We start from the raw sequence: 17,255 nt of genomic DNA on the forward strand, positions 1-17,255 counted from the left end.
GGGACCTGGAGCCTATCCCAGGAGGCTTAGGGCATAAGGCAGGGTACACCCTGGACAGGGTGCCAATCCATCGCAGGGTGCATACACACACCCATTCATACACTACGGGCAATTTGGGAACGCCAATTAGCCTAACCTGCATATCTTTGCACTGTGGGAGGAAACCAGAGTACCCAGAGGAAACCCACCAAGCACGGGGAGAAGATGCAAACTCTGTGCACATAGACACGGGAATCGAGCCTGGCCGGGAGTTGAACCCAGAACCTGAAGGTGCAAGCAAACAGTGCTAACCACTATACCACCGTGCCACCTGACACTAATATCCTTTTTTTTTTTTTTAAGAAATGACTGCACTAGGACACCTTTAAAATAATTTGTCAACATTGTGCAATATAAACTTCATGTGCAGGTTCAATGTACAGTATGTGACCATCTGCAATAACATATACCCACACTTTTGCAAATACATACATATTTACACACACACACACACACACACACACACACACACACACACACACACACACACAGTTGACTGGCTCTTCTCATCCTAAACATTACATTGTACTGTTGGGCCTGTGTAGACATGCATATGACAAATAAACAAAACTTGAAACTGGAACTTAAAACTTACATAATGATCTAAATTGAAACTAAGAAAGGGTTGAAATATTACATTTTATATGTAATGAGTCCAGAATGAATGAGTTTTACTTCCTTGTAATAAATTACAAAAATTATAAATGTTTCCAGTATTTATGTGCTGTACTGTATGTACTTGTCTGAGTTTGAGTGTGTGTGTGTGTGTGTGTGTGCCCTGCGATGGATTGGCACCCTGTCCAGGGTGTATCCTGCCTCGTGCCTTAAGCCATGAATACAGGATAAAGCGTAGAGAAGATGAGTGAGTGGGTGAGTGAGTGGGTGAGTGAGTGAACGTATGTATTTGTGCTTTATAACCAACAGATGGCGCCAAAACATGGGAAAACTGTTGTGCATCAATCCTGCAGGATATCAAAGGAAAAGACAAGTTTGGAGAGAGGACAGACTTCTACTCACATGCTAATAGGAGTGTGAGGTCAGGCCAGGCACTGGGTTAAAGAGAAATTCTGCTTAAAGCATCAAAATGTCGAGTAGTTATTATTTGTGTATATACACTACCTGGTCTCACATTGTAAGCTCCTTTAGCTCTGATTTACAAAATGTAAAGTTAGTACAGTACTTAGCAGCACTGTTGTGGTGCCTGAAGAAGTGAGTACTGTTCATTTATCTCACAAAACATTCTTAAAGTCCAGCATAGGGGGACAAACCCCTGTGTTATAAACAGTGAGACATTAGCGTAGTCTTGTATATTCAGTTCACATTAGATAGGGCCGGTCGCTCGGCTGTGGGTAGCTGAGCTGCTGCACTGATGTAACTCTCAGCATTTTTTTCTAGAAAAGTAATTTGTATTCAGATACTGTAATTCACTTCTTCTTCCCTGGTAACTTTATTATTTTACTTTTCCATAAGATTATTTTGGTATATGTGGTAAGTATTACTGTGTACATGTAGTAAACCCATAAGTATTTCCTTTTATCAGGGTTAAAATTGGATCCTTGACAGATGTGAATGTGTAAGATTTGCTTGCTCTGACATTACAGCCCAATGAAATGAAAATAGTTGTTTTAATCTCCTACTGCAACTTGTTGATGATTCTGCCACTAAACATTGGCTCAGGGGGCGGACCCTATGGGTATATAGTGACATATTGAAGATTTAAATACATCAGCCACTGTCCTCACTTCCTAACTTGAAGACGAGTGAAATTTGAGCAAAATTTTTAGATGCACTTTCTGGTTTTCTGAGTTTTGAGGAACGCACCTGCGCTCGTGGAGTCTCGAGACAAATGATGGAGAAGTGGGTTTATGTGGTGCAGACTGAGGTATACCTAGATATATTCATAAAATCGCTGTAAGGGAGTACTCACACATTAACACAATGAAAAGTCAGCACAGGCTGAGGGAACTAAACAAGTCTGTGGAGGTATGTGTGATGTTTGTGATCGTAATCATCAGCAGGCAATCGACCTTGAAACAAAATATCTAACACATAATTATACCTGTCCGGTTAAAAATATCTATGAATGTAATGTTACATTTATAAATCTGACGTATGACTTGAGATGTAAACTGATTTACAATTTACAGTATAGGATCTCATACAGTTGGTAAAATATTATAATGCATATAACAGTATATAATTGCTTTAAAAGTTCATGTTTTATTGGGTAAACACATAGACTTTACAGCATTTTTGTTGTATTTTTTATTATAAAACATTACATCTTGGCTGGAAGGTGAGTCAACTGGACTTGCAGGGATTAGGGGAAGGAGCAACACCTTATGAGATCAACACCTCAGGACCAGATACAGCCGTGGACCTTCATCTAAAGTACAACCTGCACACATTTTAACCAGAGAGTTCATGGTTTGAGAGAATAAAAGTCATCACTACATCTACAGTTTATTTAGTGAGTTATCGCAGGTGTAGAGTTATCGCAGTACTTTTCACAAAAACACCTGTGCTCACATCATGAGCTCAATATATTTCATGATTTTATTGTTTCATGATTTATCTTTTCTGGTGGTTTAGTAGGTAGTGTTTTGTATATGTGTGATTTTTGCCTATATTTTCCTTCCTTTACCTATATTCTATTAAATGCTGTGCTTAAATGTAAATTTTATACACACACACACATGCACACACACACGCACACACACAGTCTATTGGTATATGTACTGGTGAGTTTAGAGGAAGCTACAGGCCCATTGTCTTTAAATCTGAAATTGTGACACATGCAGGTGTGTGAATGTGTAGAAGAGTGTGAATGGGGACAGGTGTTAATGAGAACAAGTGTGTAAATGTGTAAAGTTTCTAAGATCTTTGACTCGGGGCACACCACAGACACTTATTGGAAAGTTTACCGTAGTGGCCAGCAAGCCCCGCCCAATCCTCCTTTGATCGGCCACAGGCGGGAGTTTGCAATTCGGGGTGGGGGAGGGGGCCCTAACATCGAGGCGGTGGCATTGAGTCGCGGCTGAGTCGAGTCTGTGTGCCTTTAAAGTCCCTGGGGCACATGGCATCGCCCATCTCACAGGTGTGTACATGTGTGTAATCTCTGTATTATTGGTAAATGACTTGTCAGGGTTCGTGCATTGATGTTCTGCAGTGATAAAAACTAAACCCGAGTGAGCCTGGAGGAAATATTCTGTGAAATAAAATTAATGTGCTTTAATGTGTGTGTGTGTGTGTGTAGAGTTTGTTTGCTCTTGACACGACCACAACAGACAATCTGTATGTGTGCATGCATGTGTGTACACGTGAGCCTGAGCACGTGCATGTGTGTGCTTTTGATGTTAAATGGGCACAAGGTCCTCCGTGCTGTCTCTCTTCATCTCACTCTCACCTGTTCTGCACACTGGGCTCACCAAGGCAACAAGCATGTCTCCGAGATCACCTCACGGCATGCTAAGAGTGCGATAAAGAAAAATAAATAAATAAAGACAGAGAGAGGGAGAGAGAGAAGGAAAACATTCCCCACCCCTCGGCTCTCAGTTGCCTGTAGTTGATCGAATCGCTTCAGACTGCTTCAGACTGTGGGCTCACACAGAGGAGAGTCGTGAACTAAGAGCGTGCATCTGCCTGCACTTTGGTTTGGTCTTCAGAGATTCACTTGCTCAGGATTGCAGTGAAAGAAATGATGAAAGAGAACATTTTCTCCTCTGTGAGTTCTGTGTAGGCTCTGTGTGAAGAGATCGGACTAAGACAGAGAGAGACTGTGAGAAGAGTCAGAGGATTGTTCTTTAACTTTAGTCACTCAGCGGAGGAGCAACAGAATGAGGAGAAGGAACGAGTGCCTTCAGGCAGATGGAGCTTTCACACACTGAGAGTGAGTGTCAAGTCATGGACATGTGTCAACTGTGCCGGCGAGGATGGGCAAACTCGAGGATGACCACGAGAGGATAATCCTCAACGTTGGCGGCACTAGGCACGAGACGTACCGCACCACGCTCCGGACGCTGCCAGGTACACGCCTCGCCCTGCTCGCCTCCATCCCATCTGCCGCCTTGTGTGGTTCTGGTTCTGGATCGGATGCAGAGTCTGCACTCCTGGACCATCACCATCATCATCAAAATCAACAGGTGTGCATTGGCAATGAGTACTTTTTTGACCGTCACCCTGGTGTGTTTGCATATGTGCTGAATTACTACCGCACGGGGAAGCTGCACTGCCCCGCCGACGTGTGCGGGCCACTGTTCGAGGAGGAGCTCGCTTTCTGGGGCATTGATGAGACAGACGTGGAGCCGTGCTGCTGGATGACCTACCGCCAACACCGAGATGCAGAGGAGGCACTGGACGTCTTCGACATGAACGTGATGGACAGTGGGATGGGACATGAGGATGATGAGGAGAATGATGAGGTGGACAAGCATGAGGTGGGAAAGAGGATGAGGGTTGGAGAGGCAGAGCATGCAAGGGGGACGAGTTTGAGCCGCGGGAGGAAGTGGCAACCCGTCATCTGGAACCTGTTTGAGGATCCATACTCGTCTCGGGCTGCTCGGGTAAGACATGCAGAGATAGTCCCACACTTATAGACACCCGTCTCACTGTCCCGCTCTCTAACTTACAATCCCCTTCTTCTACTTTACTCTCAGTTTTACTCTCAGGTTCTTTCTCAGTCTCTCATGTTCTTATCTTCAGTCTCTCTCCATCAGTGTGTCATGATAATTATGTTTATAAATTTGTCTTACTCCATCTGTTCTTTCCACAATTTCCCTCACTGTTTGTTTTACCATTCTTCCCACTCTTTGTTTTACTCTGCATTACCGACAGCATATGACTATCTCTCTTTCCGCCTCTCCTAATCTCTTATAAGGAGGACATTTGGTTTAATGTGCTGTGAAATTACTTCCGACTTTCACATAACAAGTAAAGATGTATTTCATTTGTTTTTAATGTCACATAATAATTGCTGAATGTAAATCTGCTGTTTGTGAATCTGCTAATAATTAATTAATTATTTTTTTATAATGTGGACTCAGTTAATACACAACACACAATGAGTAAACATTTTCAGCATTTTGTGTTTGTAAGTTACATTCTGTAGTGTTTGCGTTGTATATAAACGCCTTGATGTTTGCTGTTGGTCCACTTTTGTACAGTGGTTATATTACTTAGCAAACAGATAATAGCATCAGATGGTGTGAATTAGGGACCGCTACCACATTTCTGAAATTTTTGCTAGAGCATGCCAAATTGTCCTAAATTTATGTTGTTTTAGTTCTTGGTTTTTGGATATTTATCTATGTAATATAACCTATAAATTGACTCCATATTAGCTATGATGGTGACTTGATAATATTAAGTCATAATAAGGACAAATTATGCCAAACTTGTGCTGATCCATCAAGAACTAGCTAGAACTATTAAGTTATCAAAGAACTGTTAAAAAGTACCTACTACACCTTATGATCTTGGACAGCTGTAGCTATAAATGCGATGAACCTGTGGCACACTTCCATAGACAGGCCATATGCAGTCTAGTGTCTATTAGAGTACACTACACTGTGTGCCCCAACATTTCCCACACTCTTTGATGGCTTGCTTTGATGATGCTCCCTAACAAACTGAAGACTTTTTTTTCTGATGAGTTTCACTAACAAGTGGACACACAGCTGTTTAGTCCCAATCCCATGAGTTCTCATCACATTGTGTGTGTGCGTGTGTGTAAATGCTCTTTTCTTCACTTTAATTACTTTAATTTTCTGATTAGCTCTGATTTCTACTGAACATTCTTTACCATGCAACTTGTAAGTGATGTCCATCACACTCATTCAGGATGTATTTCTGATCACATTCCTCTTGTGTGAAGTACACATATCCATCCAGGCTTCAATAACATGCTGCACAGCTCTTAACATAGGCCCAGTCCTCTTTATTTAAAGCATTCTGAAATAAACCATTGGTAGTCATGGATTAGAGTGCACTATTTAGTAGTTTAGCTGTGTTGAATGAATCTATTTTAGGATTTGCTCCGCCCTTGTATGAGAGCTCAAAGCTCTGTCCATGTTGTATGAGAGCTCAAAGCTCTGTCTCATATTTTGGACTCTGTCTATCCATCTGTCATGAACATACACAAATCACCCACAAACTTCTACAGTCCAGCTTTAGATTATAAGAACAATATTTGTAATTGATGACATCACTCTAACATGAATAGCGTGTTGTATTTACGGACATTATTTCTCCTGAATAGCGATACTGCATGCTTCCCCTAACACACCTCCAGATTGTGGGACAGCCCCATTTAGGCCAGTCCTGTCCTCATGCAGGACACCTGTAAATAATCCTATTACAGATTCAATATACAAATGTGTTCAGGTCGTGTGTTATTCATTACAGTGTCAGGGTCACACTAGTTTACTCTGCTAACACACACACAGAAAGAGAGACATAGTGTGTGTGTTTTAACCTCTAAAGTGGTGACACGCTTATTCTATAAACACACACACACACACACACACACACACACACACACACACACAGACATGTCTAAGGATGTTGCACTCAGACTGTTCCCATGGCAACTCGATTGCTCATCGCCTCCTTTCATTCAGAGCTACGATTGATTTCACTGTATGTCTCACTGTCTCTCATTATTTCTCATTGTTCAATTATTTATTCCGAATTCAGTTACACTGTTTCTTTGACTGCCTGTTTCCCAATCACTACATCTTCCATTCTTTCTTTCCTCCATTCTATCTGTGTCTCAATGTGTAACTGTTCCTCAACATGTAGACAGTTTGAAGGTCATGTCGTCCCACACACACACACACACACACACACACACACACACACACACACACACACACAAATGTGTGTGACAGATGAATTTTCTAGATAATAAAGCTGCTATGCTTAGTGCCATAAACTTACAGAGAATAATCTGTGCATGGCCCAAGGTGGAGTTTCGTCTATTTAAGATTTTGGCTAAATACATTTGGTTATATCAAGAAGCTATTAAAGATATAACTTCATATCCTGATGAATTAGACAATGGATAAATCAGCCTGCAGTTACATTACAAGGAGTGTTGAACATCTTGAAACACTATCAGTTTCAGTTTCACTTCTACATCAGAAGAGACATCAGAGCACTTAACAAGGGCACATGTAGTTTGAGTTCTTTGATATATGTTTATCAGATGTTCATATTACAGAGCAGAAGGCACAATAATAGAGTATTGATACTCAGTATTTATCCAAATTCAATAGTCAGTACGTCGTCACAGACTACCATCTTTCTTTAATCTTTACATGCTCACGTATTTACGCCACCTTAACACCAACTTTACAGTGACCTCCTTCTCCAACTCATAATGTTTGGTGGATACACAGTGTGACTTTCAGAGGACAGCTTAAGCTTTTAATTGGAGGTTCGTGTTCTCCATTGTGTTACCAAAAATTGTAAGTAGAGGTGCAATAGAGTTTCTGGGAGCCACCCTGCTGCTCATTCTGATAATGAAGGAATCCGGTGGGATGTTTTTTATAAGTGGGGTAAACTAAATTTTTAATGGTTAATGTATGAGGAACAGGCAAAGGATATAATAGCACTTGTAGTTTATTTGTCTAGAAGCTTCCACCTATAGAACATCCACAGAGGGGAAGTACCAGATCTCACAGGATTAATAAATCCTGCGTATGTGGCACACGTCCCTTAAACTCCTGATCACATGGGAATCAATCATAAGAAAAACAACCAGATCAAGTGCACATGCGTCTGTGCAGGTCTGAGAAAAATTCTGAATCAAGTTGATCTATAACTTATTCATTATCAATATCTTAGCAAGAAAAGATCCTCGTGTTCACAGGACAACATTCAGCACATGCTATTTGGGATTTCAGTAAAATAGAAGCAGGTAGACACACAAGTTGTCAGGTGAATGGTGATTTACTGCTTCTATTCTCTTAAGGTTTGCTCTGATTGGCTGAAGAGACGCTTCTTACTTATCACATGGTTTCTATTTCTATTGATGCAACTGCACTTATGTGAACGAATAAATAAATGAATAAATGTGTGTGTGTGTGTAAAATGTGGACCTAATAAATCATGTATGCTGATATTTTAGGGAGGGATTATGGGTAATTTGGCTAAGAGGATCTTCTCCCCTCTATGCTGGATTAATATTATTAATAACAGCACAAGAAGATGGATGGCGAGAAAGAAAGAGAGAAAGAGGGGAGCAGTGGTGTGTGTGTGTGTGTGTGAGTGTGTGTGTGAAACACAACAGTTTTTTAAGTTCAGGTCCAGTGTTTTTTTGTGTTGTTGCTGTCCTGAATACCAATCTATAAAGAGAAATCGCATGTGCAAATTAAACTCGAGAACTTGCCCCGACCCAAACAACACATACCTGACAATACTTAAATTACTGCAGTGTTCACATATAACCCTAGGCCACATCACCTTGTCATGCCAGGCCTTTTTAATACCTATTATTTAATGCACATAAAAGATTTTTCTTGCAGCAGCAATAATCATTCTATAGAACAGTTATGGATAGATCGTCCCCCAGGGTGTCAGTTAAATATGTTGGGGTTCTTTTCTTTGGTAATTTCTGGTTCAATCGGCCACCTGTGACCCTAAAAAAGATTATTAATAGGAAATAATTATGGAATAAAACAAGACATAAAATACAGAACAAGTACAGTATAGCTGTATAGCTACAGTAGGGCAAAAAAGTATTTAGATAAAAAAGAATATAATGTTGCTATTTAGCCAGAGAGTTGGTAAACTACAACAAGCCCAGGTGTTTAGCACAAAGTCACCAGGGTCCCAAGAGCAAGTTTAAAATGGCCACAAGATCAAAGATAAGGAGGTAAGAAAAGTGGCAAGAACAAACGACTTCAACATTGGTCCCATAAACGAAGCAGAAATCACGCTGTCCATTAAAGCCAGGAAGAGTGGACAAGCTGAAGGCTTCCATCCATCCATCCATGCTGAAAGCTGACATCTTCAGGAGGAAATATTACCTGTTGAGTGAAACAACTGTCTTATTGTCTGGCACTACAACAAAGGCAACTCCCCCACTACTCACAACCTACAAGTTAGAAATGCCACGTAAACTAATCTGCATGGCTTTGGACTGAGGGGGGAAACTGGTGTACATGGCAGAATCTCACCAAGCAGGGAGAGAACATGCAGACTCTACACACACACACACACACAGAACTTCACACACACAGCTCCGAAGGCAAGACTTGAACACTCAACTCTGGAGGTATGAGGCCACGGTGCTAACCACTACGCAACCATGCAACAATGATGCAACCATCTCAGTGAGTATTCTTAAGACTTAAGTAAGTCAGTAAGTACGATGCAGTACAAAAGGACATTACTGTAGGGCTTGGAATAACTCGGTGCAGTCGACATGAACAATTCCAATGCCTTACACAATGGATGCTCCTTGTGAGACCACACTGAATATCTGTTGTTTTGTTTGTTTCTTTTTTTCTTTCTTTCACATTAATCATGAATAAAAAGAAGTCTATTTAAAGAACTATTTAAAACAAAGAAGTAAATGAAACAGTTAACAGTTCGCATTGAAGATATTCTGTACTATTTCTTGGTCCCCAGTATGTGATAGTGAAGTATGTGTTACAGGTTAGATTTTCCTCATGTCTTTTATTGAAGCATGTGGGCAGGTGATCATAAGACTTTGCACACACTCTTGGAGGCCATACCAGCTCAGGTCACGTACAACTTGGGGGTGTACCACATATTATTTATAACTGCTGTGTCTCGTCCAGTTTTAGTGTTTTAGCTGCTTTAATTTTACTGGCACCATTTTATATTCAAACTGTATGTATCAGGATAACAGAATACCAGTATTTATTTATCACCTTCTATCACCTATCAGACTCCATGTGAAGTCCAGACTATGTGTATATTACTGGCTTTTGTGGTTAAAACATTGCACATATCACCTTCTTCGATTTTGAATGTGAATAATTGTATATAAACAGCAACACAGTAACACGATCCACACAATGTTACAAGAAGTGTGCTTTATTATAGCGATTAATCAAAAACTAACGCACTGGCCTGATAGTAAAGAGTTATAAAACACACACACACACACACACACACACACACACACACACACACACACAACCATTTACCTTAATACCATTGGACTGAACTGATAAACACACATGCACAAACACACTGATCAACAACCGTTAATTGTACAATTGTACACACCAACCTGAAATTGCTCTTTTGCACAATATTTGCACATTATTTGTTATTTGCACAAAATACTCTTTTCTGCTGCTATCTACAGGTTAATGTTTACTGTTTCTCATCGCACGACCTCATTTAAGATTCAAGATTCAAAAAACTTTATTAATCCCAGAGGGAAATTGCTTATGCTCGGTTACAGGTGCTCACAGTTGTTAACTAGGAAAGATAATAAAGAATAAAGGTAATAAATAATAATAATAATCTTTAAAAAATAAAAAAAAGTTCCCAAAACAGTAAGTACCATCAGAAGGCCACTTGTAAGTATTGCACAGTAATCTAGTATTGTTTATGTAATATTGTATTATTGTATGTAATCTTGTATTCCATATTTTATTGGGAAGTAGTATTGCAGTAATTATATTATTAATATGGTATGTGATAATGTCCTGTTGTGTAACAGTTAGTGAAAAATCCACATACATGTGTGTATGAGTTACAGGGAAGAGTTGTAAACTTTTATGGTCGTTGTGAGAAAGGATCTCCTGTGGCGCTCTGTGGAACACTTGATAGTAATCAGTCTCTGGCTGAAACTGCTCCTCTGTTCAGCGAAGGGACTGTGTAGCGGGTGAGAACACACTAAAAAGCGCTGGGTTGTTTTTTCTACCCAAGCGCTGGGTTTCCTCTGTTGGGTCATTTTTCTGGGTTATTTCCAGAGAGTTGGGTAGTTTTTGTGTAACCCAGCTGCTGGGTTGAAGTTTGATTGGCTCCTCCCCCAAAGGTCACCGGTGGATTCAGCGGCTGTCAGTCAGAGCTTCGTGTCTCTCTTGAGCTCCCACACCGCTGATGACGGTTCATTTAAGGGAAAATGACGTTAAATACAAGGTCTGTATTCACATGTTCACTCACCTAAGTCACATATGACTGAAATATTATTACTATATGTGAGATTTATTACTGTTAGCGTGTTAAGGTTACACTTAAACTTTCAGGCTGGTCTGAGGTAAGATAATTTAGCTGACAATAGCTGCTATAGTTAGCCACAGAACCCCACCTGTGTGTGAAGGAAACGGATAAGATGTCTGAGCTTTTTATCTTTCTCTGTAGAATGTTTGCAGGGTGACGAAACTGTAACTGTAGTATTAGCATGACGCTAGCATTTAGTTAACATTAGAACTTTATTAATCTCACTGTTTGAGACAATAAAATGCTGGTGTGTTACAAAACACTGACCCTCTCACAAATATACACACCTGCTAACCCTCCCGTTTTTCACCAGCTAGTAATTTACTCCGCGGTCAAAAGTCGCCCGCGTTTCTCCCGAGTTATAACAATATTTTACACCTTTCCCCCTTTGGCAAGTAGTATGTAAATATGACTGCTGCATGTAAGATAACCAGGTAGCCCTCTTTAACCAAAGTTGCTTGTGACTATCAGCTTTAATTAACTATCAGTCAGCTGTACAGATAACTACTAGATGGAAGTATTAATATTTGGGTGATTGTAATGTGCCAGTATGACCCCAGATATGACAATGCATCTCCTCGGTAATTATATATATATATATATATATATATATATATATATATATATATATATATATATATATAAAATTAGCTTTATCCCAAAAGCCATGCTTATTTTGCTTATTTTGCTTATTTTATTTTTGGTAGTAGCTGTCTCCATGTTTTTGTTTCATGTTACCTATACCCTAGCTTTGTCATTTTTTATTTAGTATAAATCCTATTACACATTAAATTGATAGTCTTATTCAGTTTAATCTTTGTTATTCAACAAATTTTTAACTTTCTTTCATTTCTTTCTAAGGTTGGCACCAACATGGTGGAATACCTCCAGCAGGCTGAAGGGTCAAGGCCGTACCCCTACTTTACATCCTGAGAAGATCACCAGCGCTGCTCTCAGGCATTCGTCATTCTGGTGGGACAGGCTCTGGAACAATGCACACTACTTGGGGCGGTTGATGTGTGCTTCAAGGCATTTTATATTTTTGACATTAACTATTTAAAGTAGTGTGCACCTGTATAGGACTTTTTGTAATGTTGCTATGAAATAGCAAGGCCTACTTAAAAAGTCATAGACAGTGTTTGTATGTTAAAACGGAACCAGGGCTGGATAGTTTTGTTCTGCAGAAAAGATATCTAATGTCACAAAGAGATCCTGCTCTGTAGAAGCTGCCTCAGCCTATTTGTGTTATTACTCCATTCTGCCCTTGTGAGTAATAGTATAGTAATGATGTCGCTGTTGATTATCTGTTCTTGTGCTTTTGAAAAATAAATGTTTTTTCTATGAACATTTAATAGGATGTTGTTTATTGCATATATGTATGGTTTGCAAAACTTTTTAAGTATATATTTTTTTGTAATAAACCAGTATATCAAAGTAATTTAACTGTTTAATAGACGTGGGTAGTTTTTTTTTTCTTTTTACAGATTCACTGTAAAACATGAAAATAATAATAACCTATTTGTGAGGTAGAATTAACTCAACATTCCAGTTAAAATGAACCAACATCTGGGTAGAACATTTAACCAATTTATGTGGTAGAATTAACCCAGCATTATAGTTAAATATGACCCAGCATTTGGGTTGAATATTTAACCCATTTTGCTGGGTTAAAAAAATAACCCATTTTGCTGGGTTAAATTAACCCAGCATGTATTTAGTCCAATAGTTACCCAGCAGCTGGGTTAAAAACAACCCAGATTGGGTTGTTTTTAACCCAGCATTTTTTAGGGTGAAGGATTGTTCAAAATGGATTGTACTTTGAATAGAATCCTCCTCTTCGCTACTACATTCACAGAGTCAAGCCCCATGCCTAGCACAGATCCGGCCTTTTTAATTGACTTGTCCAGTTTGTTCTTATCAGACACCTTAATGTTACCACCCCAACAGACCACAGCGTAAAAATGACACTCGCCACAACGGTCATATTACTACCACAGGGCATTGAAACATAGTATGTTGTTATGTTGTCACTTGTGTCTGCACATTTGTCTTTGTCTTTTCTGTATAGGACTTTAGATAGGATCATTTCTGTTCATTGCTCTGGACCGTCTGTCAACGGTCCAGAGCAACGGAGAGTGTGGAAAGGAGGTGAAAAGGCGGGTACAGGCAGGTTGGAATGGGTGGAGAAAAGTGTCAGGTGTGTTGTGCGATAAAAGAGTATCAGCGAGAATGAAAGGAAAGGTGTATAGGACAGTGGTGAGACCAGCGATGCTCTACGGCTTAGAGACAGTGGCGCTGAAGAAAAGACAGGAGGCAGAGTTGGAGGTAGCAGAGCTGAAGATGTTGAGGTTCTCTTTGGGAGTGACAAGGATGGATAGGATTAAGAATGAGTTTATCAGAGGGACAACCCACGTTAGATGTTTTGGAGATAAAGTCAGAGAGGCCAGATTGAGGTGGTTTGGACATGTTCAGAGGAGAGATGGTGAATATATCGGTAGAAGGATGCTGAGGTTGGAACTGCCAGGCAGGAGGTCTAGAGGTAGACCAAAGAGGAGATTTATGGATGCAGTAAGAGAGGACATGAAGTTAGTTGGTGTGAGAGAAGAGGATGCAGAGGATAGGGTTAGATGGAGGCAGATGATTCGCTGTGGCGACCCCTGAAAGGGAACAGCCGAAAGACAAAGAAGAGAAGATTTCTGTTCATTTCTAATGTTAACCTGGTTTGTCTCTTCTTAGTTAGTTAGTTAGCTGGTCAGTTTTGTTCATTTATGTTGTTAATTTATGTCGTATGTACTCAGGGCTGGTTCTAGACCAGACCGTGGGGGGTGGGGGGAGGGAACTCAGGAAAAGTGTGTGTGTGTGTGTGCTGCAGCCTGTGAATGAATACACACAGCATAGGGACAGAGACATGAGGGACATCTAATACTGTATTGTGTAGTGTCCCCCTTTTTCGGGTATATTGATCAGTTTATCAACTTGTAATATATTAATTTTGTCAGTATATTAACATGTGCTTTCTCAACATTTAAAAATTTTGAGGGCACATTTGAGGGGGCAAGACATTTATCTTGCCCCCCAACAACCCCCCTTCCCCCCCCCTGGTTAGTATTAATCAGGCTAGTATTAATCCCCAGACTTGGGTCTAAAACCACTCCTCTGTGTGTGTGTGTGTGTGAGACTGTCTCCCTTCCTGTAAGTGCTGAAGTAACACTGAATTATTGAGACCAGCCTGAGAAACCTCAAATTCTATTTATACACGTGTGGAGCTCAGAGCAGACAAACAGAGAGAGTAAATCCATCACATGGTGTGTGTGTGTGTGTGTGTTCTATTTGTATTCACTGTCAGATCTGCTCCATCTGTATTTATTTGCATTTTGTGTCATTTCCTCAAATCTCATCTTTCTACACACACACACACACACACACACACACACACACGCAACCATCAATCTGTCTGCTCCTGAGAGTGAATATGTATATATGTACACAGAAATGTGTGTGTGTGTGTGTGTGTGTGTGTGTGCGTGTTGCAGTATATTCCCACAAACATGAGAATGCTTTTAGGGACGCCACCAAGCTACACACACACACACACACGCACGCGCGCACACACACACACACACACACACACACACACACACACACACACACCCTGTGTTGTTAAGACTGTTAATTCGCTACATTTCACTAACTTTTCGAAAAAAAAATTCCTAGCCTAATTTTTTTTGCCTCTCATTTTGTTTTTTGCCTACCAATTTTTTTTCCTTGCTTGTTTTTTTTTTATTTTTTTGTCTCACATTTTTCCCCCGTTATTTTTTTCTAAAGTGGAATTTTTTTTTCCTCAAGTTTTTTTTTTCCCACCCATGTCCCTTTAGGGTCTCTGTAAAATATAAATACCATTATACATACAATATAAAACCTCATTATTACATCAGTTAATGACTGGATCTAGTTCTTTCTGCCATATACCACCATTTCCATTCAGTTTAAAATAGAACCCTGAACCATTCTTTTGCTGTATGGCCCAACCCTAGACTGGGACGGAACACCTTATTTAAGCGACCACTTTGATTTTCAAGCACAAGAAAGACAACAGCTTTATTATGTAATGGTGTTCCTTCAGTTAGTTTGAGATTTATATCTGCTCATCTTTTTTGAACTACGCTAGAATGCCTCATCCCCCCCCCACACACACAACAACTGTTAAAAAAAAAAAGGACCTCTGTAACTTTTACTCTGAGTAAATTTTTTATGAGTTACTTTTACTTGAGTAGATTTTCATAATGGTAACTTTACTTGTACTTCAGTAAAATTTCACTGAAGTAACAGTAATTGAGTCCAAAATTTTATTACTCTTTCCACCTCTGGTCAAGAGTGTGAAGTGATTTTCTGGAACACATAAGGAAGACGCACACACACTTCAAACACATGTAATGTTAAGAATTGTTCAGGTGTGTGTGTGTAGAATGCATGTCTTGTGTAGTTGCCATTTGCACAGCCCTGGGAAGCCTGAAAGATTTGAAAAGAGGTGACACACACACACACACACACACACACACGCACATGTAAAATTGAGAAGTGAGTCACTGATTCAGGATAAAGGTCTGTATTTTCCGCAATTAGCATCCGTGCTAATGCTAATCGCAATGTCAGTGCTAAATACAGCATTGAACACGCACTTGAGTGTTTGCACAGATGCACAAGCACATATACTCCCCGCCCACCCCCCGTGTTGCCATATCACTACACTGAACTTACGTTCAGCATAAATTATTAAAGAGAATTATTGAAATCTCTCGTCTTTTTTCTTCTCTCTGCTCTGGACGTTCAGTGGAAGACTTAAGGGTATTTAAAGCAATCTCAATGCAGAGAGCGAATTTCAGAAAACTCTAAGTAGAGGTGATCCTAAAGCATGATGAAGTGCTTTACAAATGTGTTCATGCTCTATAACCTGCACCTGGACTGTGAGAACTTGTGAGGTTAAAGAGAGACGTATATACACTGAGGAGAGAAGTGTGTACTCTGGGGAGAGGGGCGTGTACTATGAGGAGAGACGTGTGTACTATGAGGAGAGACGTGTGTACTATGAGGAGAGACGTGTGTACTCTGGGCGTGTAAAGATCTGATTTTTGGGGTTAAAACCTCATGTGTTTAAATTTAGTAAAACCAATGACATCGTCTCTCTGGACTGACCTTGATCATTCTTATTCTGCATTTAAATACATGTGTGATAAACATCTGACAATAAAACCCTGTAGATGAAAAGAGCGCTAGACATTTCATTAGCATGTGTTTAATTAGCAATATAACAGTGACGTATACATGTTTCATGTGCACACATATTAAAGATATCATCAATGCCTTGCTGCAGTCTGTGAAACCTTATGTACAGTGTTACCAAGGTTACCACTTCTTGGATCTGACACCCTGCTGAAATCAAACGCTCCAGAATGCATGTGCACTGAATTTGCCTTGCTAACTGCAGAGTGCACCCAGAAACATCTAAGGCTAACAAGAGCGACAAGATCATTAGCGACTGTTTACACATCTACAGCTCACAGTGGACTGTGGACAGACAGCAGGCAGACAGAGGCGGATAAGTAGTTAGACAGAGATACAAACAGGAGGTACTCAAGGTGGATGTCTATTACCGCCGTGCTCTCTGTCGCAGCAAGACGACAGCGGCCAAATTTAATCAGTCGCAAGTAATTTGTGAAATGACCGCCAGGTGGCACAAAGGGAAATTTTCATTGGAAGCAGTTTTCAGTTTAAGTTATAGACAATTAAAATGTTGTATCAAATAATGCCTAGTGATGGTAATTTCCACATCCGAGTACTTTATACAACATACAAACATGAAAAATCAAAACCATAGCTACTGACATTTACTGTACAATAATAAGTAAAAAAAAAGAAATGGCTAAATATTATTTAGACAAATGATCAAGTTCACTAGCTAACAATTTTATTTGTACGAAGAATGAACTGTTATATAGCCTATCTTTGTTTGT

At 39.9% G+C, this 17,255-nt stretch overlaps 1 protein-coding gene across 1 annotated transcript in view; it reads left to right on the forward strand.

Moving 5' to 3' along the window:
• The first annotated feature begins 3,617 nt into the window (after positions 1 to 3,617).
• The window catches only part of kcnc2 (potassium voltage-gated channel, Shaw-related subfamily, member 2), a 59,705-nt gene continuing 46,067 nt past the window's right edge, over positions 3,618 to 17,255 (forward strand). Inside the window, exon 1 of the mRNA XM_053508170.1 lies at positions 3,618 to 4,601. Coding sequence (XP_053364145.1) covers positions 3,972 to 4,601 — 630 coding nt within the window. The 5' untranslated portion in view covers positions 3,618 to 3,971. The remainder of the gene's footprint in view (positions 4,602 to 17,255) is intronic.

The sequence above is a fragment of the Clarias gariepinus genome, chromosome 12 (assembly GCF_024256425.1).
Source record: "Clarias gariepinus isolate MV-2021 ecotype Netherlands chromosome 12, CGAR_prim_01v2, whole genome shotgun sequence".
NCBI classification, from domain to species: domain Eukaryota; kingdom Metazoa; phylum Chordata; class Actinopteri; order Siluriformes; family Clariidae; genus Clarias; species Clarias gariepinus.